The sequence below is a fragment of the Panicum virgatum genome, chromosome 7N, assembly GCF_016808335.1.
Source record: "Panicum virgatum strain AP13 chromosome 7N, P.virgatum_v5, whole genome shotgun sequence".
Classification (NCBI taxonomy): Eukaryota; Viridiplantae; Streptophyta; class Magnoliopsida; order Poales; family Poaceae; genus Panicum; species Panicum virgatum.
In genome coordinates, this window is record NC_053151.1 from 31,955,959 (window position 1) to 31,982,617 (window position 26,659).

General features: G+C 46.9%; 3 protein-coding genes and 1 pseudogene across 4 annotated transcripts; 2 read left to right on the forward strand and 2 right to left on the reverse strand.

Moving 5' to 3' along the window:
* Positions 1-1,861: 1,861 nt before the first annotated feature.
* On the reverse strand, positions 1,862-10,776 carry LOC120681156 (the record flags this gene model as incomplete). The annotated part of the gene is made up of 3 exons (XM_039962687.1): positions 1,862-2,566; positions 9,513-9,748; positions 10,305-10,776. Coding segments are annotated over 3 exons (1,269 nt in total), but the record flags the coding sequence as incomplete, so codon positions are not given.
* A 2,028-nt stretch (positions 10,777-12,804) lies between these two features.
* On the forward strand, positions 12,805-16,949 carry LOC120680517 (mitochondrial phosphate carrier protein 3, mitochondrial-like). The gene is made up of 6 exons (XM_039962008.1): positions 12,805-13,272; positions 13,684-14,045; positions 14,122-14,165; positions 15,968-16,182; positions 16,266-16,390; positions 16,497-16,949. Exons 1-6 carry the CDS (start codon positions 13,003-13,005, stop codon positions 16,543-16,545), a joined length of 1,065 nt encoding a protein of 354 aa, XP_039817942.1. The 5' UTR covers positions 12,805-13,002; the 3' UTR covers positions 16,546-16,949.
* Positions 16,950-17,793: 844 nt separating this feature from the next.
* Positions 17,794-24,357, forward strand: LOC120680516 (zeaxanthin epoxidase, chloroplastic-like). 2 transcript variants are annotated; one of them, XM_039962006.1, is made up of 16 exons: positions 17,794-18,746; positions 20,801-20,963; positions 21,062-21,136; positions 21,218-21,318; positions 21,419-21,534; positions 21,647-21,858; positions 21,972-22,063; positions 22,257-22,371; positions 22,599-22,702; positions 22,862-22,907; positions 22,983-23,047; positions 23,159-23,248; positions 23,333-23,387; positions 23,479-23,567; positions 23,658-23,745; positions 23,879-24,357. In XM_039962006.1, exons 1-16 carry the CDS (start codon positions 18,262-18,264, stop codon positions 23,972-23,974), a joined length of 1,992 nt encoding a protein of 663 aa, XP_039817940.1. In that variant the 5' UTR covers positions 17,794-18,261; the 3' UTR covers positions 23,975-24,357. The 2 variants fall into 2 exon arrangements, with proteins under 2 accessions (XP_039817940.1, XP_039817941.1); XM_039962007.1 differs by lacking the exon at positions 17,794-18,746 and adding an exon at positions 19,453-20,067 and having other exon boundaries at positions 23,879-24,350.
* A 180-nt stretch (positions 24,358-24,537) lies between these two features.
* LOC120681157 lies at positions 24,538-25,286 on the reverse strand (annotated as a pseudogene).
* Between the last annotated feature and the right edge of the window lie 1,373 nt (positions 25,287-26,659).

Here is a 26,659-nt window from a genome sequence, read left to right on the forward strand (position 1 = left end):
TGGCCCCATTAGGCCATTGTTTTGTGATTTTGGTGATTGAGTAACAATGCAATCAATGGGACTAATGAGTTTGTCAAGTGAACATTAATAGATCCCATGGATGAAGCAAAAAGGTCAAGCAAAACAAAACGCAAAGAAAGAACTCAAGAATGATTGAAATGGACGAGTTCTGCATAAACCAGTGGCACCGGATGATCCGATGCAGAGGCACCGGTCTATCCGGTTGGCACCGGTGGGAGGCCAAGTGGCACCGGATGAACCGACGGTGCCAAGATGGAGCGTCGGAGCAATCACCGGAGGATGTACCAGAGAGCATGTCTATCGCGCTGAAGCAAAATCTTCAACACCGGATGATCTGACGGGCACCGGTGTATCGCGTCGGAGTAATGATGTCAGCGCCTCAGCTGAAGATTCCTTCAGCACTGGATCATCCGACGCCCACCGGATAAACCGACGGCCCAGCATCGGTTTATCCGGTGACACCTACGTCAGCTGTCAGAAGACCCAACGGCTATCTCAGGGCGCAGTGTGACTCGATGAACCGGTGCCCCACCGTCGGTCTATCCGACGCCACGCAGAAAAGTTAGGTAACGGCTCCCAACAGCTCTCTCCACTTGGTGGTCTATATATATGGGTTCCTCTGGTCATTTGAAGATTGCTGGAGTTCAGAAACATCACACCCACACCCAAGAACATCTCCAAACCATCCAAGAGCTTAGTGTTCATATCTTTAGTCCTTAGCACACTTTGAGAGTGCTGTGTAAAGGTTAGCTCTTTAGTGAGTGAGATTGCAAGGTGTTGTACCTTGTGAGCTGGTTCTAGAGTGAACTACAAGAAGATATTGGTGCGCCGGCCCCTTGGAGTTTTGAGGCTCGCCGGCAACGTCAACGACCCTCCGATTTGGTGTGGAGCGGCGTGGACGATCTTATGCGGGGGACGTGGAAACCCCCATCCTTTATGGAGAAGCTTCTTAGTGAAAAACAGGATCAAGGTGACCGTGGTTGAGTCCGCGGAAGAGACTTGATTGCCGAGAAGCAATACTCTTAGTGAGTGCTTCAACAACGTGGATGTAGGTGTGCCTTTGTGGCTAACCGAACCACGGGATAAACACCCGCGTCAAGAGTTTGCTTTCTCCTATCCCGCTCTTTATGTTTCCGCATTTCATACTAGCAATTCTTGTATGTCTTTACTTTTATTGAGTAGTTTTTTGATAGGAAAGACTATAGGTTGCTAAACTCTTTTAGGATAGGGGGTTTCACACTAGAATAATCTTAGTTACACATATAGATAGCATGTTTTAGTTTAATATTGTGCAATTTAGTTGGAGCCATAGATTAAGGTTTTAAGTTGCCTAATTCATCCCCCTCCCCCTCTTAGGCTAGAACACCCGATCTGGTTTTTCAGACTTTACAGTAGTTCATAATCCAAGTTTGCCACATCTTTGTTTAGAAAGCAATAATGTTGCTGGTCGCTTGGATAACCTTCCATCAGTTGCCGCCCGTACCAAAAATCACCCGCCAAAATTAGGCACCAGTGCATCACATTATTTTGCCTCCCGTAACAAAAGAAACACAAGTGCTTAAAATTTTCATTGCCCGCATTTTCACGTCCAGGCAATTACAGTAATCGACCCCCCACCCACCTAGACATCAAAAAACAATGCCAGGACTAGATGTTGATTTGAATTTAGAGGCACAAATTTAAATATGATTATGTTATAGTGATCCATGACTACCAGCGGGTGAGGGCGCATGCAAGGAGCGAGCTTGAAGCAGTGTAAGAAGGGAGGCGTGCGTATGTGCTGTCATGAATGAACTCACTATTGTGCAGCATCCATGGGCGCTGCCCGCTATACCGAACAAGTAGAAAGTAAGACTAATTTATTACAGTAGTTCATAATCCAAGTTTGCCACAGCTATGTTTAGAAAGCAATAATGTTGCTGGTGTCTTGGACCCACTCGTTACAGAATCAGAAGAGCTATCAGTCTAGGAATCAGAAGAGCTATCAGTCTAGTCCAAACGGCAAGGTCGACCAAGTGACCTTCACTAAGATTAAAGCAAGATCAGTCTTTATTTCCCGAGTTTCATGTCCATGGATTTTCGCCTTGAAGGAACAACAATGGTCGGAACTCGATGGCAAGACACCTATTTTGAACTTCAGATCTATCAAAGAATTCATTCGAACAGCGACCACAGACCTCTTTAAGCTACATGCCTCCACGATGGCACCGTCAAACAGCCAGATTCCTTTATTCAGCCCACTAGTTAAACAACTGAGTGACAAATCAAACCTGCTTTGCACTTCAGATATGAGAACCTCTACAGTCGCCTCAACTGCATAACTAAGACGTGATAATGTTATGTCAACTGCGCCATAATCACCAGGGATGCGCATTGTATATGGTACATTCCAATCGCCTGAAGGGCATATGAATGATGCACCATCGATCAGCTGTAGGTCATCCTTTTCTTCTTGGCCTGTCTTGACCCTCATGTCATATTCGATCAGAGTATAGTCCAACATTTCTATCCCTCGCTTAGGGCCAGCCATTGGGATGAGAGCACCCTACAAAAATATCATATTTAGTTGCTCACAGGGGCGGAGCCAGGCTGAAGGATTAAGGGGGCTGAGCCAACGTGAGATTGTGTTTAGAGAAGCTAAACACTGTTATTTAAATGCCAGACAAGATAATGAAATCTGGAGGCTCCATGGGCAGCCGGCCAGTAGGGGGGCTGGAGCCCCCAGCCCCCCCCCCCCCCCCCCCCCGGCTCCGCCGCTCATCACATCATGTAAGAAATATCTAAAGCTAGATGCTTCCCATGTAACAACACTTACTTAAAAATAATATTTTACAGCTGATAGCCAAGATCTTCATCATGTATCTCTACTACTAAAAAGCTTGTAGTGTCCTCACTCGTATGTTTCTGCCGGCAGAACCACGACCCCGCGGCCAGCGCCCCACGCCCACCGCACCATCGTCCTGCCTCTCCGCGGGCCCCACCGAATAAAAAAAACACACCAGCAGGCAGCAGCGTGCACGGGCGCACGCCGCCGTCCGCGAGCTCGAAGCGGAAGAGGGATGGAGGGCGGAGGACGGCGCTGCGGCGTCACTCGCGCACGGGCCTAGGCGGGGATGGAGGAGGCTCGACGGAGCTCGAAGAGCTCGGCGGAGTGGCCATCGCGTGCACGCTCGCCGCGCACGCCGCCGCGCGTGGCCGCCGCGGGCGAGCGCTACGGCCGCCCCCGTGCTTGCCACGCCGCCGGACCGGCGCGAGCGGAGGGAGCAGGGCCCCGCTCTCGCTCGGCCACCCGGCCTGCTCGGCCTGCGCGTCGCCAGCCTCGCGCCCGCGGGAGCCGCTCGATCCGGGGCGAGAAGCAGCCATGGAAAGGGAGGCAGGGTCGCACGCCGCCGGAAAGGAAGACGAGGACGGCGCTGGGAAGATGTGCTTGGCGGAGCTCGGGGCGGACACGGGCGTGTGGGAGGAGGCCCTCCAGAGCACCTCCACCACTGCTCCTTCTCGTTGCCTTGGTGGCCTTGGTCAAGAGTCCGACAGCAATGGAGGCCGTGTGATCTGCGATTCCCGTCGGGGTGGACCTCGGCTGCGCCTACCGCTTGGTCGTGGATGGAGCTGACGAGCTTGTGGTCCGTGGGTGAAGTGAATCGGTCGGAGATGTGCTGTGGCCGGTGAACTTGATCGGTGGAAGGAGAAGTGGAAAACAGAGATGGAGCGAGAGAGAGAAACGAGAGTCAGAGAGAGAGTTGCAGAAGGGGAGAGACCGAGAGAGATAAAAGAGAGAAAAAAAGGAAAAAAAATAAGAGGAGAAAAAGTAAGAAAAGAAAAAAGAGAGAAGAAATTTAATTTTTGAGAGGGTAGTTATATATTGTTGAGTAAAAGGAAATGTGTTTGTTAAAGTAAGATTGGTAGTTGGAGATAGAATAAAATATGTAGTAGTTGATATAGAGTATGAGATATAGAGGATGACGGGTGCAGAAAAACTGAATGTAGAGGAAAGAATCTTGCTGATCAGAATAAAATATTCTTTTTAGAGTATAGAAATAGAGTACGACGAGTGGGGATAGTCTAAGGTCTTTTTAAATGCATGTGTAAAATTTTTAAAAAAGAATTTTTCAATTTTGAAGTATTAAATCTAGACTAATTATAAAAATAATTATTGAACAATTTATTAAAACTAATTAATTTGTCATTAGAACATATTTACTGTAGTAATTACAGTAACAATTTAGTGTCTAATCATGGTTTAATTAGTCTTATTAGATTCTTCTCGTAATTTACAAGTAAGTTTTTTACTTCATCCAAATTTAATAATCCATACATATGCCGTATATTCGATGTGATAGTTTTGGAAACTCAATTTTGCATCTAAACTAGACCTGAATTCTACATATGACGTTGCCGCCAGTTGGGGTCGTCGTGGTCCAGTTGGTGCACTGACGCCGAGTCAGTCTAGCGCCACCAAGTCAATTGGTGCGAGGAAATCCCTCGGAGGTAGGGCGGTTGGGAGGGGTCGCTGCCGCTGCGTCGCAGGGAAGGTGCAGGGGTTGGGAGGGGTCGCAGCTGCAACATCACGCAGAGATGCGGGTGGAGCGAGAAAGGCAGATAGGGAAGAGAAGAGGTGCGGATGGTTTGGAAAGACATAAATTGTTATAGCATTTTTTACCTAGATGATTTTAGAAAATTATATCAGAAGTTTAAGACATTTAGCATTTTGGATACACTTTCTTACAATCATCTTTAACATGTCTTTTGCTACGAAAATTTATGCCTTCGACCCTATGTCTATTTTTTCTTCTCATATTTTTTTAAAATTATTTTATTTCATTTAAAAATTATGTGCCCGTAGCATCGCACGGGCTTTTACCTAGTCAAATGAAATGGTTACAAAGTGCATAATGGTCATAGAGAAGGGAAATTGGGACCTCCAATATTCTTTTGATTATGTTTTTTTTCTCAAACGTGCAGGAAAGTTGCGCATCATTATGTTCGGAAGAGAAAAGGGGTATCCCAAGGGTTACAGATATAAAGGGACTGTAACACTCCCTAATCCCTAGAAATACAACTTCTCTCTATCTCTCAGTAAACAACAAGACCAAGGCTAGACCAGAAAAAAGAGCCAAGTGTAGGCGGTCGTAAGGGCCAAGCTGAGGAGGAAGGAGACTCCTTTAGCCCCAGCGATAGACCCCACTGCTGCAGTTCCTCCTTGGTGGTCGAGATGATGCTATTCAAGTCAGGATCAGCCCCACCGAAGACACACCGGTTTCGATGATTCCATAGATTTCATGCTCCCAAAATGACTATAGAATTAACTCCTTTTCGGACCTGACCAGCCACCCTGTTGCTCAAATTATCCCACCAATCATCGTAAATCAGATCATCCAGTCCCAGGGAAAGTGCTTGCAATCCAAGCCCGTGCAGCACATTGAACTACATCTGGCGGGAAAAAAACACATCCTCAACCTGGCTACAAAAGGGCAAACAGCAGGGTGGGGAAGTCCTTTTCTTGCTAGGCAATCGGCTGTCCAATATTTTTTGTGTGCCACTATCCACATGAAGAATTTGCACTTGCCAAGTGCCCAACTCTTCCATACTCTTTCCTAAGGTGTGAAGTGGACAGCTCCAGTAAATAAAGCTTCATATGCAAATTTTGTAGAGTATTGGCAAGTAGAAAACTGCCAAACATGAGTGTCATCGCAGATTTTGTAGAGTATTGGCAAGTAGAAAACTGCCAAATATGAGTGTCATCCACATCAGGTTGCAGCTCGACATCTGAAATACTTTCCCACAAGTGAAGATACTCAATCAAGACATGTACTATCCTTTTCTTTGCTCTGGCAGCCACTGCCTCCAACAAGTGAGGAAAGGCTTGATCCAGTCTTTTGCCCAAGCAGCATTCTGTCAGTCCAAAAAATGTATTTTTTTCCATTTCCAACTTCTGAGGTAATGGAAATAGCAAAAAAAGCTTTTACTTGAAGTGGAGCCTGAACTAGGAGAAAGGCCCATGGTTTGTCAGGTTCAGTTTTCTGGAGCCAAAGCCTTAGAGCCCAACCTAAAAACTGGAGGTGGGAGATGCCCAAGCCGCCTAAGTTCGGTAGTGTCATGTGGGGGCGCACATACTCCAGGAAGAGAAGGGCCCGGGATGTGCGGCGCGCAGCGGAGCGCCAGAGCAGCACGGGCGCCGCGGTCACCACGGCAGGCGCCAGGGCAGGGCTCGATTTAGGAAGTGGCTAGATTAAAGGAGAGCCAATCAAGGGGGCCTCTGTTTTAGGAGTGATTTGTTATAGTCTGTCAAGGCCACAGCCTATAAGACTGTTTGTAATTCGTCATTTGGGAATTAAGCAAGAACAATTATCCTATCCTTCTAACAACTGGGCACTAAGGGGTAAAACCTCGCCCCAACCACGGAGCGAGGCTACGATCTACGTAGTCGAGGTCCGGCTACTCTTCCCCTCGATGCCCTTGACAACCTGGGTGGCTCGCCATGGACGCTCGTCGACGGCATGGTCGAGTTCGGAGGGCGCCTCTACATCCCTCCGGCGTCCCCGCTCGTCCAGGAGATCATGCTGGCGGTGCATGAGGACAGGCATGAAGGGGTCCAGCGCACGCTACATCGCCTCCACCACGACTTTCATTTTCCTAACATGAGATAGCTGGTGCAGGACCTAGTGCGATCCTACATCACGTGCCAGAGGTACAAATCGGAGCATCTCCACCCGGCGTGTCTTCTCCCTCTGCCTGTGCCCCAGGGTGTCTGGACGGACATCGGGCTCGACTTCATGGAGGCACTGCCACGCGTCCGTGGCAAGTCCGTCATCTTGATGGTGGTGGACAGGTTCAGCAAGTACTGTCACTTCATCCCCCTGGCGCACCCGTACTCCGCCGAGTCCGTCGCACAAGCCTTCTTCACCGACATCGTGCGACTTCATGGCATGCCTCAGTCCATGTTGTCTGACCGCGAACCGATCTTCACCTCGACGTTCTGGCGCGAGCTCATGCACCTGATGGGAACCAAGCTTCACATGACTTCGGCATTCCACCCTCAGTCGGACGATCAGTCGGAAGCTGCCAACCACGTCATCGTCATGTACCTGTGTTGCCTCATCGGTGATTGACCTCGGCAGTGGCTGCACTGGCTGCCGTGGGCGGAGTACGTCTACGACACCGCCTACTAGTCCTCGCTACGAGACACACCGTTCCGCATCGTCTACATGCACGATCCGCCGACCATCTGGTCCTACGAGACATGGATGGTTGCAGTCGCCAGGAACATGGAGGAGCGTGACGAGTTCCTGGCGGACATCCGCTATCGCTTGGAGCAGGCGCAGGAGGTCCAGAAGAAGCACTATGACAAGCTCCACCGTATGTCACGTACCAGGTGGACGATTGGCCCCTTCTTCATCTCCGTCAGCGGGCGGCTTCATCCATTCCCCAGGCCGTCACCGGGAAGCTGAAGCCGCGCAACTTCGGTCCCTACCATGTCGTCGAGCTCATCAACAACGTCGCTGTCCGGCTGGCCCTTCCGCCTCGAGCCCGGTTGCACGACGTGTTTCACATTAGTCTCCTCAAGAAGTTCAGCGGGCCACCGCCGGATGCGCCACCGCCACTGCCCCTATCCATTATGGTGCGGCGGTTCTAGAGCCGAAGTGAGCCGTGCGGTCCCAATTGGCGCGCGGTATGCGCCAGATCCTTGTCTAGTGGAAGGGCAAGACGGCCGCCTCGGCTACGTGGGCGGACGTCGAGGTCTTCACCGCCAAGTACCCGGACTTCCAGCTCAAGGACGAGCTGCTCCTTGATGGGGGGAGAGATGTCATGTGGGGTCGCACATACTCCAGGAAGAGAAGGGCCCAGGATGTGTGGCGCGCACCCGAGCAGAGCAGCACGGGTACCGCGTTCACCACGGTAGGCGCCAGTGCAGGGCTCGGTTTAGGAAGTGACTAGATTAAAGGAGAGCCAATCAAGGGGGCCTCTGTTTTAGGAGTAATTTGTTAGAGTCTAGCAAGGCCACGACCTATAAGAGTCTTTGTAATTTGTCATTTGGGAATTAAGCAAGAACAATTATCCTATCCTTCTCCTTCTCCTTCTCTAACAACCGGGCGCTGAGGGGTAAAACCTCACCCCAACCACAGAGCGAGGCTACAATCTACGTAGTCGAGGTTCGGCTACTCTTCCCCTCGATGCCCTTGACAGGTTGTCTTGCAAGTGCCCTCCCCTACATCTTTTCTTCCCTTCCATAGAAAACCCTTCTAATTTTATCAATTGCCTCCAATGCCTTGGCAGGGAGGTCCAAGGCCAACAACAGGTATATTAGCATGGAATTGAGCACAGATTGGGCAAAAATATTTCTGCCAGCTTTTGTGAGCAAATCAACCTTCCAACCAAGTAGCCTATCAGCAATTTTCTCAATAATGGGCTGAACCTGTGTTTTGGTCAATTTTTGTGGTGAGTGCATGGGAAATCAGAGATCTGACAAGGGAGGTGTGTTTGTATGATTGTTTTATGATTCTTTTGATTATGTTTCAAATCCCAAATTAACATAACCCTGTGTAAGAAGACTTATGTAGTGATGGGATCATCAATGCCATCTTCATATATGCCTATAAATAAAAGAAAATCGTTTTGTGTAGTGTACTAACCAACAACCTTAAAATAATTATTCAGAGTTGATTAGTTTCAAAGTTGATTATTTTAATGTAGTGTCTTGGAAAGAGCCATTCTTAAAAGTTGGATTTTGACCTTTGATTTATCTAATAAAATGCTGCCAATCGCTACAAAATTAACAGCATTTTTAAAATAATTCAAGTATCAATCTATTGATGCAACTTTTTACACTAAACATTGATATAATTTGACTAATTTTTGCCAAAACTTATAAATATTGTCTTTTCCAAAATCAAGATACACCTTGGATGAAGGTAGTAGTGGCTTATACAATCCAAAGTATTGTACTATTATTCTTCTGTTTTTTTATAGATTATAATCACGGAAGAAGTTTTTGTGCAGCTAAGACAAAATATTACATGGGATCTATAAAACAATATATATACACCAAATAATTCGAGATCACAGTTAATACAACATTCACAATCTATATAATAACTCTAGTGATGCAAAAGAAATTAGAAGTTCCAGTATGCCACTAGAGTAAGTAGTGACCCAATCTCATATGTTTTATGCATGTCGGTAGTTTAGCCTTATAGGTTGTGAACTGAATAGTGTAACTCAAAACAAGGAATTAAGTCTACTTAACACGCATGAGTACAACATTGGTTATTTTCCCCAATAAATTAATCCATACCATCTAAATCTACCACCTAAATGATTCTCTAGGGGGCGCTTTGGTGGTGGTTTTGCTGCTGTCAAGTGGGCAAAACCACCACCAATACCACCCCAAGGTGGTTTTATACTTCAGGGGTATAAGTGGCCCAACCTCAATACTATAGGATGTTAGGTATATGCATTCATTGAAATAATTATAGATAAGTATGGATGTGCACCGGCTCCACAACAATGGGATCATCCCTGCTAAAATTGGCGATATAATTAAGCAATGGATCCAGATTATCCCGCACTGCTATGTATCCATACAACTCTATTAAGCCAGAATCCACCGGAGTTTTAGCCAACTTTAGTGACAAAATTTGCAGCATGCGACAGAGACAATGTTCCAAGCAAGTTCCATTGTGCATGATACAATTTGTGGGTCTTGATAACGTCATTGCCTCCAACCGAGCTTCATAAAAAGTAAAAGTCATAATGTAAGTCTGTAACTGTAAATTAATGCAGTAAACAAATACTTGATATTTGAAAAGTACATATTGGAGTATTGCATGCCCATAGAAGTTCTTTAGGAACACTCAAATAAAGCACTGCGACAAAATGCATATCAGTTGGGTCCAATGAAAGCACTGAGCACAGGGCTAATGAGATGATGAAGATATCGACACAAATTGTATGGCATCTTTTGTCCCAAAGCATACAACATGTACCATCTATTCATATGAGATTGGTGTGTTAGGAGTTGACTGGATCATTGGCAGACCCCAGAGATTTTGTAGAGCCTGGGCAAACATCACAACTAATAAAAAAATTTCACATAAACATATGGGCCACTAATATAAGCAAAGTTGATGATATTATCCTAACTTAGTTGTCTACAGGTGATCAACTACTTCCCATGAATAAGTAAATAGGACACTGATGAAGTAATGATCCATCAATCCAGTATCACTATTGAGTAGAAATCAGGAGCAAAACTAAAAATACAAAAAGAGGTATTGATCACTTACTCTCATTACGGTCCGCAATACAATAATCCATTTTCCATTCAACATCCATGTCCCTGTATATGGAACCATCCCTGTGTCTACTTTTTGCGAGTATTCTAATCTCAGTATCTACTCCATCATCATTGACTTCTCTGCCGGCACTGCCAATGCTTTCCTCCATGTGATCATCGGAGGCCCTCCTTTGGTCTTCCTCACCACAGCAAGTGTGATTCACAATTTCTTTTTGAAAAGATGCGTGCTTCGCACTTCGCCCCAATGTATCACATTTGCCATATATAACCTCTGAGGTGCCCCTACAAGCATCTTTATCACTTCTCTCATCTCCAGTTATGACCTCCAGAATTGTGCCACTGGTGCCAATGTTTCTCTTGCCATGGATGGCCGCAGAGTGCTTGTTGTCCTGGGATATAATAATAGCGTTGGCAGGAGAGATGGACGCCCCCAATGTATGGTTTACCAGATTCACCGCCTTTTACTCTACTGCTAGAGGCCATGTTTCGAGGTTCACGAGGAAATCTTCTATCAATAAAAGCATAAAAAAACCAATATCAGCAGTTGACATAAAAAAGATGTAGCATCAGCAAGTACTGAAATCGTAGAGTAACATTATCTAAGCCTGAAAACGATTTCTATACTTTTGGATGTCTTCTGTCAAATGGGGTTAGCTGAAAGAAACTCTTTTTTTGGGGAACTACGGCAGACGAGCCGGCAGCCTGTACAACAATACCAAAAAAAAAAAAACTCCTTTCGAAGACCAACATAGCAAGGGTAAATCAAATCCCAAAATTGGTCACAATCCAGACCCAAAAACTAAAACGAAAACAGCAAACTTTAGCATCAGATAGAAAAAAAAAACACATCCCGCAATCTGCCTTCAAAAATAATCAGAAGGGTAAATAAAAACCCTAAAGTTGCCACAATACACAGATCCAAAACTACAGCAAGTCAGCAACGAAGTAAAGGCGAAAATTTTAGCATCAGGACGAGAAAACACACCCGGAAACGCGACGGAGACATAGATAGGGAGGCACCATGTGTGGGGAAACTCGTCGCGCATGCGCTGGTGGCCCCCAGCGAGGTGTTGCATGTGCCATAAAAGAGAAGAGAGGTCGCGAAGAGCAGGAGAAGCGATGCATTGAGCCTGGAGAGGTTGCAGCGTTTGGGTGTCGCAGGAGACGTAGAAATTGTAGAACAGGGCAGAGGATTTGCTTCTTCTGAACTCGCCGCGGCGGCGGCGCCGTAGGGGAATTGCCGAATAGCACTCTATCTGGGAACCACGGTAGGAGAGGGACGATTTCATCCGTTGCCGTTGGTATCCCCCCCCCCCCCCCCCCCCCCCCCCCCCGCGGTGCGATCTGGGATCGGTGGTTTTCGTCGCGCAATCCATTCCAACGCGCGAGCGAGCTTCCCGGCGATCGATCGGACAGCGACATCGTGCGTGGGTCCTATAGGTGCTTTTTCTCCCTTTCGATTTTCTTTTCCACACGTGAGCGTCTCTTCCCAAATTAACTGGCTTCATAGCGCGCGATGCGATGGCGGCGCAAGCTAGCTGTTGTCTGTGTACATATGCTTTTTTTTTTCTTTCTGTGAGAGGGTGACTACTATGCTTATCGTGCATGTATATGAGATACACGAGCCTAGTTTCTAGTTGGAGTACGTATCCTTTTTGTTTACCTTCTTTATATTATATTTTCAAGATGATTTTTTGACAAATATTTCATACAATTTATGCTAAAAAGTTATCTTCAGAACTTGTATTTTTTCAAATTGTATGACAAACTTATACATCAAAGTTGTGTGAGATTTTTTTTATAATATTCACGTGAAAGTTATGTTCAAAACTATCCCTTAGTAAGTAGGCTAAAACATTATGAGTAAAAGTTGTACATGTCGTGAAAGCTATGTTAAAAAGTTACCACACAAAAATTTGATTGCAAAAAATTATAGATAAAAGTTATGTATATTATAAAAAGATGTGCTGAAAAGTTATCATAACTAGTTAATATCTATCTAGAAGAAGTTATATACATATATATAAGTTGCAGGGGCATGTCTGAAATTGTTTGCCACGCGCGGATTAGAAATCCCGGTCGGTATGGATAGCGGGCGGCCTCTGTCACGTTTGATTAGGAGTAAACGGGCTGCTCCTCTATTTTTTTCTTTTTTGAGTTAAAAGAGAGATTGGGACCCCGGTGCACCTTCTTTCTAGGCTAAAAACGTACTGGAGTACACCAGGCCAGGGCGAGCAGCCTCGTACGGTACAGGTGGGGTAGAGCAACGTTGTAGATTTTCCTGTTGGGAGACTGCGGGCTTGATTTTGTGAGGGGGTATTGGGCCAAGATTTATATTCTAATTTCTAAGGCTGGCCGGGCTGAATCGGTCTTTTGGGTTTCTCCTTAATATTGGGCCGACAATTTAAGCCCATTGAAGCACCATCGCGTCGTCGCCACTTCTATAAAAGCCCATTCCTCTTTGGTGGCGGAGAGGCGGGGTTGCCCTAACAACCCGGGGAGCCACCGGTGTCTCCTCCCTCCCCGCGAGCGAATGGCGGCGGGCCTCAGGCCATCGCGTACAAACGCAGCGCGGCCGCGCTCGCGGGGCTCGCCGCTGCACACGCATAAGCGCACCCGCCTCGTCGAGCCCGAGACGAAGCCCAGGGAGGCATACGAACCGAGGGAATCAGCCTGCGCGCTGCGCCATGGCCCTTTCCGAGAGCTCGAGGAATGCCCTGCTTCCCGCCTTCCTCTACGCGTCCCCTGCCACCGCCGGTGGCGTGGGCGGACGCGCGGTCGCCGCTCCGTCTGCGGCGGGGCTCGCGGTGTGGGCGCGGGCGCCGAGCGAGCCGGGCCGGAGGATCGAGATGTACTCGCCGGCGTTCTACGCGGCGTGCACGGCCGGTGGTATCGCCAGCTGTGGGCTCACGCACATGACGGTCACGCCGCTCGACCTCGTCAAGTGCAACATGCAGGTGAGCGTCTCTGGTAGTTTTGTTCTTCTAGTGGGTGGTGTGTGTTCCTTAGTGATCTTGATTCTGTTTCGATTCGGATCAGATGTTTGGGGGGCTGCTTCAAATCCTCACTGTTTTTCATTTGCGAGGTATAAAAATAATCGATAGTCGTTTCATTGATGCATTTGTGTTTACTGCATTGCTCGTGTCTCTTTGGTCACTTGATCCATTTCCTGATTCCTATGTCTAGATTTGAATCTGACATTAGTCGTTTGATGCCACATGCCAGTATGTGATACTTGAAGCTGTTGCTGTAAATTCTGTGAAACCGTCAATAATTATGTCAATCACATCTTCGTGCATATCTCATATGCCAGGATCCCGGAACGATTGGTTGATTACTAATGAAACATTGTATTGGTTGAATTTCAGATCGATCCGGCTAAGTACAAGAGCATCTCTTCTGGTTTTGGTGTTTTGTTGAAAGAGCAAGGTGCCAAGGGTTTTTTCAGAGGCTGGGTACCCACCTTGCTTGGATACAGTGCTCAGGGAGCATGCAAGTTCGGTTTCTATGAATTCTTCAAGAAGTATTACTCAGACATTGCTGGCCCTGAGTATGCTGCAAAGTACAAGACCTTGATTTACCTTGCGGGATCTGCTTCGGCTGAACTCATTGCAGATATTGCCCTCTGTCCAATGGAGGCTGTGAAGGTCCGTGTGCAAACACAGCCTGGCTTTGCAAGAGGTTTGTCTGATGGTCTTCCCAAGTTTGTTAAATCTGAAGGCTATGCTGGGTGAGTTGAAGCATTGCGTTGACTCAACTTTTGTACCTGTGTCTTCACTTTTCTAACACTATGTGGATTTATGCAGGCTTTATAAAGGAATTGTTCCTCTCTGGGGCCGACAAATTCCATGTAAGTGCATATTTCCTGTTCCATTAATTTCTTTCTGTTTTTTAAATGTCTGTGCCCCATAAGAATCAGGTGTTTGACATAGGTTGTAATTTTGGAAAGCAAAATCAGTATCTTGTCCTCTAGAAATGCTTATATTTTCCGTAGTTATAATGTTATATGTGATGTCAGTGACGCAATGGATTTTATCCCTATGATATTTTGACACCCTAATGATATCATTCATATTTATGGTCATCTAATAGTTCTGTTTGACACCCATATGATCTATTTCAGTGCATATATTTCTTGAGATCAAAATGTGATCAGAACATTTAGGTCTGCACAGGAATATTTCTACCTTGCTAAATCGATTTTTTTTAAAACTTTTGTGGATCACCATTCATGAATAATAATTTTATTTCTTACTGATGATGGGTCTTACCATCTCATTGCTGATCTCTCATTTTTATTAAGGTATAAAGTGTTAGTTTTAATAGAATAATTTGGGTGCGCATATTCTTGCAATCATATAATGTTTTCAAGATTTATGTGCATATATGTATATAATTTTACCACACTGCTTGAGTCATCTCCATAATTATAGCTGGACCTAGACTCCAATGACATGGTGTATATTTACTTAAGAAATTGTTGTGCTCTTGAATTCATGGACTAAATAATGGACTCATTTTCATATGGATGACAAGTCTTACTGGCATTGTTCTATTTTTGTATGCCCTTTTTTATAATTCTGGTGCACATAGTTCTTCTTGAAATCGTATATGATTTTTGAGATTTTATGTGTGCATAAACAAATTGTCCACACTGCTTGAGTTTTCTCTACTACACTAGAGCTAGACTCCAATGAAGTGGCGTACATTAAAAGACGTTAGGTTTCTCTTGTTGAGATTTAGCTAGTAATCTATTTTAGACTTACATTTTAAATCTTCAGTTATGAGGAAACATCCATGGTGTAAAATTATGGTGATCATTTGCAGGGTGTTTTTTCCCTCCTTGCACATAGTTCTTCTTGAAATCACACTATGATTTTCAAGATTTTATGTGTGCACATATAAATATTCCACACTGCTTGAGCTATCTCTGTTGTTATGGAGTTAGACTCCAATGAAGTGGTGTACACGGAAAAGAAGCTAGCAGATTTGTTTTTTAGAGAGTTTGCTACCATGCGATTTCAGATTTGCATAATGGTATTCAGTTATGGGAAATTAACATTCAACCATGTAATATTTTGGTGATGCTTTGCATGTAGTTCTGTCTTGAAGTGGCTAATTTTACCCGTTTCCTGCATGCTAGGGTGTTTACATTCTTGCACATAGTTCTTCTTGGAATCACATTATGATTTTAAAGATTTTATGTGTGCATATACAAATTTACCACACTGCTTGAGCTATCTCAGTTATTATGGAGTTAGACTCCAATGAAGTGGTGTACATTAACCTATTTCTCATCAGTGCCCTGGAATAAACATACTGTTTGCACTGCAATACATGATTCTTGGACACACTGCTTATATGATCATTTGGATAGTGTTTAATCCACTTCTCACCATTATAGTGGGGTTTAAACTCCTGTTTTGCTTGCATTGATACAATGACTACTGAAACTTATCGCAGAACTAGATTTTTTCTTGCATGTAGGGTGCTTGCATTGAGCTTGCTTGCTTCTGGCACACGCTTCTTATTCTTCTTCTTCTTCTTTTTGGCTTTGATATTGTGTTAGTATGCTGTTGCATCCAACTTTTATTGTGAATCTTGAATATCTAAGAAGGCTTGTGCACCATCTTATGACTTTACTTAATGCAGACACTATGATGAAATTTGCCTCTTTCGAGACGGTTGTTGAGATGATCTACAAATATGCCATCCCTGCACCCAAGAGCGAGTGCAGCAAGAATCTCCAGCTTGGAGTGAGCTTTGCAGGGGGATACATTGCTGGGGTGTTCTGTGCAGTCGTTTCTCACCCAGCTGACAACCTTGTTTCCTTCCTCAACAATGCTCAGGGGGCAACTGTAGGCGATGTAGGTTTCCAAGATATCTTCTGCTCAGGAATGCATGTTCTCTTGGATATTTACCTTACCAATATAACTTGTTGCATGCACAGGCTGTGAAGAAGATTGGCCTAGTGGGGCTATTTACCCGTGGGCTGCCATTGCGGATAGTGATGATTGGCACCCTAACTGGAGCCCAATGGGGTATCTATGACGCTTTCAAAGTCATGGTTGGACTGTAAGTATTTTTTTTCTTTTTATTTGTTGATACTTGCTCCTTGACAACATTAGTCCTAGTCTTTTAGTTCATGACAACTTAACGGGGATAAATTTTGTTTGTCCAGGCCAACTACTGGTGGTGTTGCTCCAACACCTGCTGCAGCTAAGGCCTGAACCTACACTGATGAGCTTCAAACAGCAATTTTGGCGCTAACCTGGATGATGACCAAACAGCTCCTCTTTCCCTGTCTTTCGGAGCAATTCTTTAATTCTTTTAGGAACGCCTAACTGCGTGCCTGCTAAAATTTCAGATGAGCCACAAGCTCAGTACATGGTGCTAACTAGAAGAAGAGAGATTTAGGAACATGTTTAGTAGATGGTCATCAGGTGCATGATGACTGCCGTGGAAACCATGGCGTCCTTTTTTTTTTTTGCATGTCATCATTCTGGAAACGCAAATTTTTATAGCCCCTTTTGACTAGAGCTGTGTTTTGCGGTCTCGATGTGCCGTCACTGTGCAGTTCCGTAGACAAGTACATTTACCATTTGATAATTTCGTGAATGAACACAAAGAAATTGCGAAGCTCTTTGTGTCTGTATGCTACTTGTTTCCTAGTACCCTTCGAACCCGTGCGAACTCCTTCCCTTTCCTTACAAACGGAAGGCTGGCGCCCAGCCGCCGAGGCCATAGGTTGTCTTGGAAATGCTCAGGATGCCAATGTGGTTTGCCATTTCTGACCATGGCGAGAGTTGGCAGTCCCATGGCAAGGATCAAATATCCTGCTGGAACAGTCACTCTCAGAACCATGGGAATCCGATGGAGCCATACGCCTCCTGCCATCCTGGCGAAAGATCTCCAAACTCAACCTATGACGTAGCAAGTTGCCACGTCTATGCCCGTACTTCTCAAGATGTCTTGTTGATCTTTTGTGGCATCCTAGTACGTACTACATAAACATCTGTTGGCTGCATGGGCGTGGCTTCAAGATTACAACAATCAAATCCCAGGTGAGACAATATTTTGCAAGCGCAGAGAATATTATCCGTCGCTACTCAGTAACTCGGTCGCTGTGATCTCAGAGTTCCCTCGGTAAACTGGTGCCATTACCCGTACTAGTATTCAAGTATAACACATATAATTAGAACAAAGCTGGAAACTGGGACTACTGATCTTACATTCGCCCTGTTCGGATGGACGGTTCCGGCTGGACTGGAGGCTGGGCTGGTCGCCAGTGCAGCTAGCGGACCTTCCACGATCCCACCTGCCAGACGCTCAAGCTCCAGCCAGCGCTGGCTGGAGCCAGCCAACCGAACGGGCTGATTCTTACCCCAGCTCCCAGCTGCAGCCGGTGGTCTGCTCTGCAAGCTTAAAAAAATATAGTTCAACTTAACTTTGTGGGCGCTTCAATTGTTTTTACTCTTAGGCAACGGCTTGGTTATCTTTCCCGAAAATATTACAATTCATTTTAGCAAATCTTACTTATACCAAAACAATCTACAATTTAGAACGGAGGGTACCTATCTACTGTTGCACGGTTAGCTACAGAGTTGCCACCACACCTGCCCGCAGAGGATGCTGAGGACATGGCAAGATAAAATCCTGGTCCCGCACGATCGGATTTTCCAAATGGGATCAGGTGATTGGCTCCGGTTCATCCTCCACTCAGCACCACCAGTCCCCCTCCAGCTCCCCGTCTGCTTCTCCTCCCTCCACAACCCCTGCCCGATGGCAAATTCTAGAAGCAAAGCTGCACGGCGGCCTTAACACCTCCTCCCTCCACCGCTCCAGTTCCACCATCCCATCACCTTCTTCTACGCGAGCTTCCAGGTTTCCCCTAAGGCAGCTTAATCAGCTACAGCTCGGTGCGCGCGCGCGATCGCGGCGCGGCCATGGCGCTGCTCTCCGCAACTTCCCCGGCCAAGGCGCCCTTCTCGGCGCTCTTCCTCGGCCACGACGAGCCGCAGCACGGGCACGCGCTCCCGGGCCCGCACCCGCAGTGCTCGGGCGCCGGGAGGCGGCGGCAGCGGGCGCGCGGCGGCCTGTTGGTGTCGGCGGCAATGCGGCCTCCGGACGCCGCGCCGGCGGCGGGCGAGAAGAAGGGGAGGAAGCCCCGGGTGCTGGTGGCCGGCGGCGGGATCGGCGGGTTGGTGCTCGCGCTGGCGGCGCGGCGCAAGGGGTACGAGGTGACGGTGTTCGAGCGCGACATGAGCGCGGTGCGCGGGGAGGGCCAGTACCGCGGGCCCATCCAGATCCAGAGCAACGCGCTCGCCGCGCTGGAGGCCATCGACATGTCCGTCGCCGACGAGGTCATGCGCGCCGGCTGCGTCACCGGCGACCGCATCAACGGCCTCGTCGACGGCGTCTCCGGCTCCTGGTACGCCGCCCATCCCCTTCCCTCTCGGCAGAGCTTCACCTTCTTCCTGTTCTCTCGCCCAGTGGTTGCCGCCTGCGCTCTGCTCGCGTCCTCGCTCTGCAATCGATTCGCTGCCTGCGGCACGGCAGTCTAGTCTCCGAGTCCACGCGATTTTATAATTTAGGCGTGCGCGACGTCACCTGTGCCAGCGCGCTGCCTGCCGACCTCGGCACGATCGCCACACGTGGTGCGCGCGGCGCACGAAGCCAACCAGGGGCAGGGCCCATACACAGGGAGGAGGAAGCACCGTGCCGCCCACGGCGGGCGCGCCGACCCGCCCGACGGGACCAAACGATCGAGTTGCCGGCTTGCCGCTTCCAATTCGCCAGGGGAGGATGGGCGCGCGGCGCCGTGTCCCCTGGCCACCGCGGGCGCGGCCTGGTCGGCCGGTAGACGGCGCTCATTTCCTTTCCCAATCAGCGACCCCGCCCCCACCCCGCCCACCCGGGCACTACCACCGCGCGCTCTGCCCCGAGCGGCGAGCAACCCGCGGCCGCCACGTACCGTGCCCACCCCGGCCGCCCAGCCGCACCGAGGGAAAAGCCTCCACCAAAAAATTCGTTATCTTGGCGCATCGTGCATCCATCGGGACACGCTTCTGATCTCGTGCTTCAGAGATTACGAGCTTCCTCCACTCTTCCAGCTCCCAGCTCTTCAGTCAACCCGAGAACCGAAGCCAAATCGCCAGCATACTCAAGCAAGGCATGAGCTCCTGAGCTGAGAGCTGAGGTTGACTCCAGCTACGACCTCTGTGACTCGCCGGCGACGCGGTAGCAGAAACGGCCACCTCGCAGAGCTTCCATTCCACCACCATGCCGAGCACCACGCCGGCCTCTCGGACGGCGATCCCGCTCCCCTCCGCCTCCCCGGCCTCCCGCTGCGGCAGCCGGACGCTCCGCCTGCTCGCGCTCCCCGCCCCGCCCGCGCCGCGGCGAAGGATCGGCCTGCCTCCTGGCCGCGCGAGGCGCCCGGTGGCGGCCGTGGCCAGCGCGGCAATGCCAGCGCCGGGGCCCAAGGCGCGCGTCCTGGTGGCCGGCGGCGGCATCGGCGGGCTGGTGTTCGCGCTCGCCGCCAGGCGGAAGGGGTTCGAGGTGCTGGTGCTGGAGCGGGACATGAGCGCCATCCGCGGGGAAGGGAGGTACCGCGGCCCGATCCAGCTGCAGAGCAACGCGCTCGCGGTGCTCGAGGCCGTCGACGCCGCCGCGGCCGACCAGGTCATGGACGCCGGCTGCATCACGGGGGACCGAGTCAACGGCATCGTCGACGGCGTCTCCGGCTCCTGGTAAGGGAGGCAAGGTCGTCCCGGCGCCACAGCAGAATTCTTACACAAAGTCACCGAGAATTTGATTGTTTTTTACGCTGCGCCGAGAAAGATTTGGCCTTCTTGGCCAGTTCGAGTGGAATTTAGTGTGGCAAGGGTTCATTGGCCTGTAGTGCTGGCAGTTTGTACGAGCCAATTGGTAGTTGACTAGTCGTTATGCTCTCCTGCTTTAGTAGATCATAACTTGTCTATCGTTGACGCGCAAGCCTCCTACTTGTTCTGAAAGAAAAAAACTCTAGTTGCTGAAACAATTTCGGCTCCTATTTGACAGTGTCCAACGAAGGCCTCCTAAGGCGCCGGTGCGTAATGGGGTTTTTGAGCGGGTCGATAATGTAAAGAGGGGTAGAGGTAGACCTAAACTGACGTGGGATGTGTCGGTTAAGAGAGACCTTAAGAATTGGAATATCTCTAAAGAGATAGCTTTAGATAGGAGCGCTTGGAGACTAGCTATCAATGTGCCTGAACTTTGAACTTATTTCTTTCGGGTTTCATCTCTAGCCTACCCCAACTTGCTTGGGAAAAAAAAGGCTATGTTGTTGTTGTTGTTGATGATGTGAATGTGTTTTTAATGCGTTCGTTCCTATTTGACAGCATTTGTTTTACATTATCATGCTACGTCACTTTGCTGGTTAGCTTTAAGATTGCAATTCCTTCGCTGGAGGCATCCATTTGACAGTGCCAAGTTGATATTCAGGTACTGCAAGTTTGATACATTTACCCCTGCAGCTGAGCGGGGGCTCCCAGTCACGAGGGTCATTAGCCGCATGACGCTGCAACAGATCCTTGCTCGCGCAGTTGGCGATGACGCTATATTGAACGATAGCCATGTAGTCAATTTTATAGATGATGGCAGTAAGGTGAGTGAGCAATTATACTTCTGTTTCCATTCCAGCTGAAATTTGGCTTGAAAGTGTTACCAGTTTCTAACACTCTGGTATTTGTCGGATGAGTGTAGGTTACTGCCATATTGGAGGATGGTCGAAGATTTGAAGGCGATCTTTTGGTCGGTGCTGACGGAATATGGTCAAAGGTAATGTAGTGACTTCACCTTTTTGGTCTGAAGCAAGCACAGAAGAGGCCTGATTCGCTTGAGGTTTCCTTCTCTGGATAGGTGAGGAAGACACTATTTGGGCACTCAGAAGCCACTTATTCAGGATACACATGCTACACTGGAATTGCAGACTTTGTGCCTCCTGATATTGACACAGTTGGGTATGTTTCGTGGATCCTGGAATGATTAATGCTATTTTCAAAATATTGTAAACTTTCATTGGGTTATAACAATACCCTCCCTTCTTTTCCTCTGTTGAAGGTACCGAGTATTTCTTGGTCACAAACAATACTTCGTCTCTTCAGATGTTGGTGCTGGTAAAATGCAATGGTATGCTTTTCATAAAGAAGAGGCTGGTGGCACTGACCCTGAAAATGGTGTGTGCTTGGAGTGAAGTTTCCGTACATATAAGTGAAATGGATTCTTATTGACAATAACAACTCTACTTTTATATGCCCAACATGCTTATCATCTACTAAACATTGACAGGTAAAAAGAAACGATTGCTCGAGATATTCAGTGGTTGGTGTGACAATGTCATAGATCTGATTAATGCAACTGAAGAGGAAGCGATTCTTCGCCGTGACATATATGACCGCCCACCTACTGTGAATTGGGGAAAAGGTCGTGTGACCTTGCTTGGTGATTCTGTCCATGCTATGCAGCCAAATCTGGGTCAAGGTGGCTGCATGGCTATTGAGGTATGAATTTTCTTACTTGTCAGGGATATGGAAACACTATCAATCTATCATAATTGTGGATATGTTTCTTGTACAGAGATAATCGCACTAACACCTTGATCTTGTCTTTATAGGATGGATACCAGCTGGCTGTGGAGCTTGAGAATGCCTGGCAGGAGAGTCTCAAGTCCGGAACTCTTATGGACATAGTTTCCTCCTTGAAGCGGTAATTACTTCGTGTATTTTAGCATGCTAATTGGTTTTATGTAGCATTGATTTAAACTTCCACTTGATAATTCAATGCTTCAATTGAATCCAACTTCAAAGCCATTCTTTTCTTTCATGGTTTTTGATGTGTGATATACTGTTCTGTACTATTTAGTAAATTGACTTACCATTTTTGCATATTGGGGGTGCAGTTATGAGAAGGAGAGAAGGCTGCGTGTTGCTGTTATACATGGATTGGCAAGAATGGCAGCAATCATGGCAACCACTTATAGACCATATCTGGGTGTTGGTCTTGGACCTTTGTCGGTATGTCATAAACTAACTCAGATTTATACTAAATAATGCACTTTCTTATCCATCTTTCAGCCAGATTGAAACTTAATTTTCAAGTATACTACTAACGAATTTATTGGATTTCTGAAATAAAGGTTCTGAATTAGATAGGTTACCTCATTATCATCCTCCTAAGAGGATCACAGATTAACTGCATACTGAAGTCACTTGGACTGCATGCTAAAATTATTCACCTGTAGTTTTTGACCAAGCTGCGGATACCACATCCGGGAAGAGTTGGTGGAAGATTCTTCATCAAGATTGGAATGCCAGCGATGCTGAGCTGGGTGCTTGGTGGCAACAGGTGCATACTTAACTGCCGTCATTTGTTCTCATTTCAAGCACATACGCAACAGCAGTACATTTTTATTGGTTTTAGATGCCCCATCCAAAAAAAAACTGCCACAAGTCTCTTCTTAGCATATGTTACTCTACAGAAATGAAATTTTTCATTGATGTGCAGTTCAAAGCTAAAAGGAAGACCTCTAAGCTGCCGGCTTTCAGACAAGGTATGTTTCTGAATAACTACAAATTGAGTTGGTACCATCCCTTATTCTTTACTGACATTTAACATCATGCTGAAGGCCAACGACCAACTTTATCGATGGTTTGAGGATGACGACGCATTGGAAGAAGCTATGGGCGGAGAGTACGCTCTTTGCTTTTTCTAGTTATATGATAGTTAAAACAGAATGCTTGATTTGTTCCTTGATTTCAGCACCTTTGCCTAAACCATTCCTTAAACTACCATTATTTGCAGATGGTACCTCTTCCCCACAAATGAAGGAAACAGCAATAGTTTGCAGCCTGTCCGTTTAATCAGGGATGAACAGAGGACAATCTCTGTTGGGTAGGTCTAAATAACAAATCATTTCTTTCCTAATGGCAATCAGTTAAGGCCTTTTTGGAATTAAAACTGCATTTTCTTTTGCAGAAGTCGGTCAGATCCCAGTGACTCTGCATCTTCCTTGGCATTGCCCATGTCGCAGGTTAGTTAAGCAGAATGAAGCAATGATTTTTTTTAGTGCACCTTCTTCTGGAATTTGCATTATATAAAGCATTTTGTCAATAAACGTGCAGATATCAGAAATGCATGCTACCATCACATGCAAGAACAAGGCTTTCTATCTGACTGATCTTGGAAGTGAACAAGGCACATGGATTACTGAGTAAGTCCTGAAAGAAGTATTGTTCCATGCTCTTCCTCAAGAATTTCAGTAGCAATATTGTACTCAAATCAACTTCATTTGACTATCTAGCAATGAAGGTAGACGTTACCGTGTCCCACCAAACTTCCCGGTTCGTTTCCGCCCCTCTGATATCATTGAGTTTGGTTCCGATAAGAAGGTAGCTCAACTTGATTCTCTCTTATCACTTTCATCTTTTTTTCTTCACATTTTGGTTTGTTCCCCTGATGTGGCAAATTATTCAGTTGAATGAGTTTCTTCTGAATTCTGAGTGGACTTGTGGGAAATTACAGGCCATGTTCCGGGTGAAGGTGCTGAACACGGTCCCATATGAATCCACAAGAAGAGGGAAGCAGCAGCAGCAGCAGCAAGTCCTTCAGGCTGCATGAATGGAGACACGAGCCACCACTCCTATCATCAGCCACACTGTACTGTACAGCATTCAGTAAACGCAACACTGCATCAGGGGAAGGATATAGAAGATACGTCAAAAATAAAGAAGTGATTCTTGTATCCATCCAGATGCCAAATAGGATTTTGAGTACTAGCACCTAACGGATTGAAATTGCAGTTCTACGAGAAGAATTGAGTTGTACAATGCAATAGGGATAGGCAATTTATCTGTTGCCGGACTGTGTACATAGTTGTACCATCAAATAAAATATTGTACACGAAGAGGGCATATTGTAATGACGGCACGAACACAGTTACACTGTGATCATGTATACTGATACAGTGATACAATAGTTATTTAGCATTGAGTCAGATAACACATGATGTGTTCTTCCCTGAGCGATCTGGGCAAAACACTGGAATTTCTTTAACATACAAGAGACTTTTATGTTACATCAATTAAATTGGAAAAACAAATTACGCATACATAACTTATGCAATTTATTCAACTCACAGCAGACCACTCCAGAACTACTTGAAACATGTTTATAAATTACATAGATGAAATTGGGAATAGTATTTATGCATATACAACTTATGCATTTTATTCAACTCACGCATGTTGGAGATTATTCCATAACCACTTGAATGGGAGTAGCAGCACAAGGAACACAATCAACAATCTGGTCCAGTATTTTAACCTTCTCCTCATTAACCCATTGGTATTGCTGTGTCACCATGTCCCAGTCCATGTACTCCCTGTCCTGAACATGCCATTTTTGTACAACGAAACATGCTGCAAGGACGTTGATACTTTAATGACAAAGTTAACAAAGTAAATCTGTCTCTCTGTTCCCTAAAAACCAACTATCACCAACTCTTTTAGATGATTATGGCAGAAGGGTTGCCACGAAATGTCATCACAAGGCTCCTCCCATGGGATAATATGGATGTGAAGACTCTCGAGGCATGGCGCTGCCTCGATGAGGAGGTGGGGCCAAGAGACATCCCAGGATGAAGGCACATCAGCAATCAGAAGCCTCCTGAGTTTAGGTAACAACAATGTGGGGCTCCAAGGTTTGAACCATCTATCATACCCAGTGAAGCGTACAATAAGGTTGGTTATTCTCGGAGTTCCTCCAAGATACTGATTACGTCATGAGAGATTTTAACGCGACAAAAGCGTGTTTTCGTGGCACCATGGCACGAGTTAATATTCAAGTGTGTGAGATAGGGGAAGGAGCTAAGCTTGTAACTCACACTACTTTGCACAACAGCCATGCTCTCAAGCCGCCCTGTAAGGAACATGGCCTATTAGGCCATAATTTATAAATTTGGTGATTGTGTAACAACAGAATCAATGGAATTAACAATATTTGTAAGCTCATATTAGTAGGATTTTTAGATCTTGTGGATGTAGTCCAAACCACACCCAAGATGTCCAATTCGCTGTCAAGGTGTCCAAAACATAGTACAAAAAACAGCCGCGACGAATTGGACAAGTGCAGCTGAAAAGAGTTGACCGGTTAAACTGACGCTTTATGATTTTATAATGAGTTGGTGCATTGGACATTGCAATTGGAGATCATGTGAAGAAAACACAGTAGCACTGGTTAAACCGATGATGCAAAGAAGGCATCGGTGCATTGGTGTTGGCATTGTTCAGAGAGCATGTCAAGCAGCAAGGAACAAAGTCTTTAGGACCGGTTGAACCGACGGGCGTTGGTGCATTGCGTCGGGGCAATGATGCTAGCATATAGGGACAGCTGGAATTCAACGGTCAGCTCCACGGCTAGCTGGAGGCCTTGGGCGACCGGTTAAACCGACAATGGTGACCGGTTTAACCGATGCTTTGTGAAGTTTTGGCACAATGGCTATGTGCTGCCCTCCAGCCTATATAAGGGCCTTACCCCAAGTCATTTGAGGTGGCTGAAGTCCAGAAAAGCTACACACACATTGAATAATATCTCCAAGCCACCTTTGAGCTTAGGTTTAGCACAAGTTTTGTGAGTGTTAGTGCTAGGATTAGCTCTTAAGAGAGTGCAAGAGCAATATGTTGCTGCCTTGTGGATTGGTTCTAGAGTGAACCATGTAGAAGTAATTGTATAGGGTACATACTTAGAGTCCTTGATCATGCATTATGTCGTCCTTGTCCTACTTGAACTTCTTGTACCCTGTTGTTTCGATTTTCTACTAGCCTATATAATGGAGTCACCGGTGCCCCTCAAGGGTATGCCGTTTCACTGAATTCCACATGGTATAAGAGACCTCCTCCACAATACATTTAATTGCGCATTACGATTTTTTTCCATCGACGGTCATGTCTTCCTCAAGTTTGACGGTGGCGGCATTGACGATGTTCAGCATCCCTATCACGGAGAGACTCACCCACGATCGATCTCCCCGCTCCTGGTCGCCATTGACGGTGTCGGTACCCCAGGACTGGGGTACCCCCTCTTGCTGTGTCTAGGCAAGAGCCTTAGTAGTCATCCTTGACTACAACCAAACAGCCGGACCCCTGCGGTCCGAAGTCCTGTCCTCCCGACAATGGTCCGGACCCGTTCCACGGCCGGGGAAGGTCCGGGGACGCCACGTGTCCCAGGAGAGACAGGCGCTCAAGCGCAAGCAGCCGGGGCTCCGGACCTCCCGAGGAGTCCGGACCCCCGCGGGGTCCCGGACCC

Excerpts from the sequence above, each read along its gene's own strand:
- LOC120680517 (XM_039962008.1), top strand. The coding sequence starts at position 13,003 with ATGGCCCTTTCCGAGAGCTCGAGGAATGCCCTGCTTCCCGCCTTCCTC. Across the intron at positions 14,046-14,121 it reads AAATCTGAAGGCTATGCTGG|GCTTTATAAAGGAATTGTTC; the intron begins GTGAGTTGAAGC and ends GGATTTATGCAG. Across the intron at positions 16,391-16,496 it reads TTCAAAGTCATGGTTGGACT|GCCAACTACTGGTGGTGTTG; the intron begins GTAAGTATTTTT and ends TTGTTTGTCCAG.
- LOC120680516 (XM_039962006.1), top strand. The coding sequence starts at position 18,262 with ATGGCGCTGCTCTCCGCAACTTCCCCGGCCAAGGCGCCCTTCTCGGCG. Across the intron at positions 18,747-20,800 it reads GACGGCGTCTCCGGCTCCTG|GTACTGCAAGTTTGATACAT; the intron begins GTACGCCGCCCA and ends GTTGATATTCAG. Across the intron at positions 23,048-23,158 it reads GAAGAAGCTATGGGCGGAGA|ATGGTACCTCTTCCCCACAA; the intron begins GTACGCTCTTTG and ends CATTATTTGCAG.